The sequence below is a fragment of the Gavialis gangeticus genome, unplaced genomic scaffold, assembly GCF_001723915.1.
Source record: "Gavialis gangeticus isolate Ggan-Ray unplaced genomic scaffold, GavGan_comp1, whole genome shotgun sequence".
Classification (NCBI taxonomy): domain Eukaryota; kingdom Metazoa; phylum Chordata; order Crocodylia; family Gavialidae; genus Gavialis; species Gavialis gangeticus.
In genome coordinates this window covers 46,874,117-46,881,257 of record NW_017729027.1, presented here as the reverse complement: position 1 = coordinate 46,881,257, position 7,141 = coordinate 46,874,117, and the positions used below count along the sequence as shown (strand labels likewise).

The 7,141-nt window shown below is 44.7% G+C and overlaps 1 protein-coding gene across 1 annotated transcript in view; it reads right to left on the bottom strand.

Moving 5' to 3' along the window:
• The window catches only part of TDRP (testis development related protein), a 74,806-nt gene extending 71,414 nt beyond the window's left edge, over positions 1–3,392 (bottom strand). The window contains exons 1-2 of the mRNA XM_019520622.1: positions 3,298–3,392; positions 2,973–3,126 (exon numbers count right to left, since the gene is read on the bottom strand). Coding sequence (XP_019376167.1) covers positions 2,973–3,095 — 123 coding nt within the window. The 5' untranslated portion in view covers positions 3,096–3,126; positions 3,298–3,392. The remainder of the gene's footprint in view (positions 1–2,972; positions 3,127–3,297) is intronic.
• Positions 3,393–7,141: the final 3,749 nt, after the last annotated feature.

Below are 7,141 nucleotides of genomic sequence, written 5' to 3'. Positions count from 1 at the left end.
AGTTTATGTACGTATTAAAATACATTTCTGTAATGTAAAATGTAGAAGTGTCCAGTAAAAACATACCAACTTAAATGTATTGTCCAATTCTTTCAGAACTTTGTTTAGTCTTTTCTATCACAGGAAACAGCTTAAGTAATGGTAGCAGCAGTAGTAATAGTAGTAGTACTGACAACCCAACCTACCTCTGTGTTATGCAGACACTTCTGAATAGCCTACAAGTAGCTAGAAGATAATTCAATCTCATGGCAATTTTGGGGTTGGATATTTTTTTCCTTTTTCTGTTTTGAGCTGGAACAAAACCAACATATTTTGACATAATTCATGACAAAGGAATTGTGTCAGAATGTTTGCTTTGTAGCTAAACCCGAGCCTTTCAACATGGAAACATGGGATTGTCACTGTGTGTCTGCCTCTAGGCTTAGAGTTAAACTACTGGCCCAGAACATAGTAGGAGACCCAAATTCAGCCTTTGCTCTGCCCAACTCAAATTCCTCCTGAGATGGTGATGAACAGTTAAAAATGAGTAAGGTAACAGAAGATTGGGGGAGGGTAGGGGCAGCGGGAATATCAAACTTTTTCTTAAATTAAAGGAACAAAAATAAAAGAAATATAAAGCTATAGCCACCACGCTCTAAAAGTGAGAGCTCTTTCTCTTCTTCCCTATTAAACACACATCACATTTTGACATTGATAAAACAGGTTTTTAAAACAAAACTGTAGCATTTCACGGAAAATAAACTGAATAAATAAAATTGAAATTGGCAGTAGTTGCAGTGGCATGACCGTCACAAAGTTATTTTAAAATTAAGGAACCATAACAGTTTATAATATAATGCATTATTCAAATTACACATCGGAAGCCTACAAAATCAAAATTAACTCTTAAAAATACTAATACCTGATTTTAATGATACAGACAACATACCACAAATTCAAAGTAAGCATGAAATGGTCTTTTTAAATAATCTGAAAATACTATTCCTCTCTTCTTACCAAACATACTAGGAAAACTTCAGAACCACATTCCAGAAAAAGTAACATAATGATCACATTAAAGGCAAGAGATCAACACAGTTGTTGTGACATTCAGTGGATACCAAAATACAACGCCGAACTTTCTAATTTACTAACAAAAACTCAAAAACACTGTCTAGGTGTCAGGCACAAGACTGAAAATTAGAGAGGGCCTCGATCCTAGTTTTCAGTGAACTTTTTGTTCAAGGCTAAATGCTCATGCTGTGCTATGAGCAGGTACGCAGGATCAGGAGGTGAAGAGGGCTAAATTTCTCTCATGCACAGCCCATACAGCAGGAACAGAATGATCTCCACAGCTGCTATTTCACCTAAGGCCCTGTTCGAGGACCAATATACTCCCCTCCCCTTAACAGGGGGTTGCAAGAGGCACAGCAATGCTATGTAATGCACAAGAGGTACAGAGCAGCATTTAATCTCCTCACGTCTCATCTCCCTGATGAATATAAATAAGAGGAAACTCAGTGTTCTCCTAAGGTAAGTATCAAAACTCCCACTGCTTTCAGCCCTACCTCTAACTGGTTTTATAACTGTACTTCAGCATTCCCCTTAACACCTGCCTGAAAGTATGTTTTAGAAACACAGTATAAATGTTGATCATTGTCCCACTCTACATAGCACAATAGAAATAAAACAGATTTGTCAAAACTAGTCTTGGCCATAGTTTAAAATTTTAGCATATACATTATTTCATTCCCTCCCTCACTTATTAAGAGTTTAAAACTAGGCAATCCTCCTTCAATTATTATTTTACACTACGTTTAATATTTTACTGCTATTGTCAGAGCCTTTTTGATTTCAATAACCAGCCAATTATAGCTTATTTTCATTTACAGTCTTCTCTGTAATTACAGCCTAATCTCCGACTTGGTAAAAGCATTTTTTTTTTAAATTAAGCATGATGTGTAAGCCCTCAAGAATTTTTCAATTAATAAATTGAAATCATTCTTTCTGCTTTTCCTCCCTCCCTCCCCCACAACATTTTCAGTCAAATGCTGAAACTGCAAGAACCAGAGGGAAACATTATTTACTAGAACTGTTGACAGCGATCTGACATTGGACTTGATCACTTACTATTACTTGTATTCCCGCCACACCCAAGAACCTTATTCGAGGCCCAGGAGGACCCTACTATGCCACAGGTCGGACCACACAGGGCCAAGCAAACAGCCGTTGCCCCTAGGGCCCTGCTGCACGTTCAAATGAAAACTGGATAGAAACTAGCTACAGAGTCATTTCCCATTTTCAAGCACTAACTTCATAAGCAGTCGTCTCTTTTTATAGCCAAGTACTCATTGTTTCTATGCAATAATTACTTTGCATGCACGTGTGGCAGGTCTCCGTTTATTGCGCAGTTCACCAGTCAGCCGCGTTACACACATAACGTGTCACGTTAAGACTGGACAGTCCAGATAAATGAGGTGGTAGGGAAACACAGGGCAACAAGGGCGCAGGGGGCAGATGTCCCAGCACAGCCACATGTGGGCAGGCCGCCGGAGGAACAATTTTGAGCCGAGCCGTGTGGCTTCACCTGCAGCTGCTGCCCCTCCTTACTCGAGCAACCCCCGACCTCCCCCTGCCTTGGCTCCACCGTGCAGCATGGGGAGCACCTCACTGACCAACCTAAGGGCAAAAAAAACCCTTGTGGCAGCTCCTACCACACGGACATGGGAGGGGAAGGACCCTGACCCTTTTCAGAGGCCCGTGGCAGGCTCTTTGCCCGTCCTGCCCTTGGCACGTTCGGCCGGGCTACCTTGCTGGCGTGGCGCCCTTTCCGCTGCCCCGCGCCACCCACCTAACGTGTGTCGGGACCGCACAGACCCGGACCCGCGAAGCGGGCCCCCCCACCCCAGCGACACGGCTGCAGCCCGGGGAGGCAATGCGGAGCCGTGGCACGAAGCCGTCGCACTGCGGGGCCGGGCCGGGCCGGCTCTTACCTGCGGAGCGACGGCGGAGGCGGGTGGCGGTGGCGAGGGCTGCGGGTCCTGCAGCCGCGCGGTCTCGTCCTCCTCGGGGGACGCGTCCAGCAGCACTTTGCTGCTCTTGTTGAGTTTCCACATGGCGGCGGCGGCGGCTCTGGCTCAGGCGGCGCTGCCGCGGGGGGGAGGGGAGGGGCGGGCGATGAGAGCGGCCCGCCCCCCGCCCCGGCATCGGGCATCGCGGGGCGGGGCGGGATGGCAGCCCGCGGGGAGACCCCCCCCCGCCCCGCCCCTCAGGTGGTCTCTCCGGGGAGGGTCCCGGGAGGGTCCGTCCCTCCCTCACCTGTGACCTTCCGCCGCCGCTGCCATGTTGGTGCCTGGCGGCTGGGAGGGGGTCGGGTTTTCCCGTCGCCGTGGCAACGCCATCGCGCCGGGGCCTGCGGGGGCCGGAGCAAGCGCCTCGGCAACGAGCCCCTCCTTCTGACCCACCCCCACACACCCCCACCCACCCCCCCCCCCCCCCCCGGTCTCCTGTGGCCCCTGGCAGAGCCAACCACACCGCACCTGGGACAGGCAGAGACAGCTCCCCAGGGCCCCCGCAGGCTGCAATTGCTGCCCACACACACTCCGACACTGTCCCCCCCACACACACTGTCCCCCTGAGGCAGCACATGCCCCGGGAAGCGGCATCAGACAGAAAGGAGCCAGGCTCCTCGTGAAAGCAGCCCCTGCCTGGCATCACCACAGCACCCCAAAGTCAGGCACGCCCTCTGTGACCTGCCTTAAACTGTCCCTCCTGTCCTATGTACAGCACTACCCAACTCATTGCAGTTGCCAAAATGGCATGCGGATTGCACCCAGCACGTGGCACACGCAAAGAGCATGTTGTGCCCCATAAATGGCACCCTGTACCGACAAAGAACGCCCTTCCCAACACGCTGGTGTCCCACACGTGGGCAGCACCCCCCAGGCACACCAGCCAAATCACTGCTACGCCATCTCGTGAGTGAATGGCACCCCCACACATTCCTACACCCTGCCACGTGTGCCCAGAGACACCTTTCACTGCACTCCTCACTCTGCTGCCAAACAAACTAAGCACTTGCAAAACCAGTCTACACATCGCTTCTTGAAAACCGGCAGAGTCTACACAAATTGCGCCTTTCACCACATCCAGGGCAGACAGCACTACACACAGGTCCTGCAGTATCTCTACAGTGATGGCCCGTGTAATTTATATGCAGTTATGATGCCAATACATCACAAGGACACCCTTGTGACAATACCCTTTTGTTACAAGGGTATTGACTCTGCAAGGATAATGCCTCAGACCTAAACAATGCCCCTCTTAGTGTACCACACACACACAGAGCTATCCCCCCTGAGACGACTAATTAAAAAGCACCACTAATTAAAAAGCACCCTACCTATACAATATCCCTAGTCAACGTGCTAAACTAGAGGTTCCCAAATTGTTGTCCACTGGTGGTCTGCAAGGCCATGGCCTTGCAACAGGTCTGTGGATCACAGTGGGCTGTCAATGCTTTTATGTTTCCAATGTTAAGGGTGCATGAGAGCTCGTAAGAAATGTTGAGGGTTGAAGATTATTTGTCAGTCTAAATAGTTCAGGAACCACTGCCTCAAGCCATCTCCAGTGTCCTACACGCAGTATCTTCCTACTCACCACTCAGCACATTTCATTCTGCTTTTCAGTCCCCACCACCCAAAACAGCATGCACACATAGACACTACTCAATTAGTGCTTTCACATGGAATATCCCCCAGTCCCTATTCAAGTACTGCCTTTCACATGGAATATTCTTCAGTGGGTGCAACTACACATGTGCTTTAATGAACAGTAGCCAATTTTACTGTGCATTAAAGTGTCACATAAAACTGTGCTGTTACACTAATGCACAATCAAATAGGCTACTGCACATTAAGCGTCACTAAAAAAGTATGTGCTTTCGGTACTGCACATTCAGGTAAGCACTGGAGGTACTACATTTAATGTACATTAGGAAAAGCACATTAATGCACATGTAGACATGCCCAGTCACTCCTGAAGTACTGCCTTTCACATGGAATATCCCCCAGTTACTTTCCCCCCACAGAATGTAACCCACACAGTGTTCTCCTCATCTCACAGATACCTCTCATGTATCCCACCAGTTCTTCCCAGCAGGCCATTGAGACTTGTGGGTTAGACAAGAATCAAAATTAAATTGGTGAAAGAAAAGGAGATCTTACTCTTTTTTGGTGGCATTTTTCTGCAGAGGTAGATTCATTATGCTTAAATAATATACCTCATATATCGGTCTGTATGTCTGTTCCAGCCAATTTCTATGTTTTGTTTTCAAATAGGCAAACTGGCATTTCCTCCTGAGGAACCCTCATACAGCCATTTGATTTCCATTATTACAAATTAGGGTACAGATTATACAGTGAGAATCTGGACAGATGTCCAGAGAATTGTCTCAGTATGCTTAACTACCCAAATTGATATCAGCTGAGCCTGTGCTAAATGCTCAACCTTTCTCAAAGCCATACATATGCACCACTCTCACCTACACTGGAGGGTGACAAACTTTCACATACAACACCATGCATCATGAAAGAATGTGAAGAATCAAAGCCTATGTAAGTCTCTTCATAACCGATTTGGTCCCCTCTTTTGAACAGATTTGTAGGAGCTAGTCCATGTGCAGTAATGCATTGCTTTATGGTTTCAGTTGCAATGCATTCCTACCTGTCTAGCAGGAAAAGTGAGTGCATTGGAGACGGAATGCTGAGTCCCCAAGACCTGTTACTCAACATGCTGCACGTACAAAAGAAGAGTTACTTTACCTCAATACCAGTAGAATCTACCTGTATCAAAGTTTAAAACTTCAATATGAAAGGATCATATTTTGAATCATAAAACAACATCCCTGCAATATGAACTAACTCTGTAACTTCAAATCCATCATCATTCTTGACCTAGCCTGTTCAGACTAAGGGTGCATTTTCTTACATTTCGAGTTATGTATAAGTTTTTATTTTAATGCTCAAAGATACACCAGTTTGCCTTGGAACTATAACAGAAGTTGCAGCAGTACAGAATAGTCTGTAGCAGTATAGAATAGGCTTGAAACTGCATGAAAATTCAATAGTATTCACTGATGTAAAATTAAGCATGTGCACAAATGTTTGGAGGCTTGGGGTCTTATATATTTACAACAAATTTTCCCTCAAAATTTACTTTTTGTTTTTTTATCCCTTTCTCTCATAGAACTAAAAACTATTAAAAGTTTACCACAGAACTTATTTTCACATCCTACATTAATATTAACTGAACGTCAAGAGCCTGGGAGGCAAAGTACATTTCAATTATTAAAACCAGATCAGATTTAGCATGAAGGTTCTTTCTAGAAGAGCAGATCAATTTGTAACTAGTTTTCTAGCCTCTCTCTTCTCATTCAAATCTAAAAGCAAAAAGCTAAACAATTTCAAGAGATAATCTCCAACATTTCTTATTTACATGTGATTATATTTACTCAAATGGAAATTGGAGACAATTCATTTAATTCAGTTTTCACTTACTAATTTTAGTTGCCATTATTTTAGGTAGAATTATAAACAAACTTCATGATCCTACATTTTTAACCCATGTCTTTCTATTATTTTGTATCCTTGACAAACAATCGAGTCCCCATTAGGCCCTATTAGTGTGCACATGCTTAATTTTGTTCTTATGAATAAAGCCACTGAAGATTCCCAATAGGACTATGCACACAAGTTATTCTACAGTTAAGGCTTTAGACCAAGGCTGTTTAGAATCCCATCTCCATTGACATCCATGACAACACTCCAGTGGATTTCAGTGGACTTGGTTTTTCACCTTCCCCCTCTTTTTGTTGTGGAAATTTCTAACACATACTTGAATATGATCAATATTTAATTCTTTTACAAGTTGCTGATTATCTTTTTGAAGGTGTCCTGTAGATTTCAAGTTTGAAAATATATCATTTTTTTTTAATTTCCTTTAAATGGCAATTATATAAAGTTATCAAAATAGTACTTCCATCTGGATCAGAAAGACCACCTCATGAATTAGGCTTGGCTGGTGTGTAAGAGAAATCAGAACCTGCATGCATTCAAGCCCAAAGTGTTCTCCTTCACCTTACTATATTATGCTGTTTGCCTTT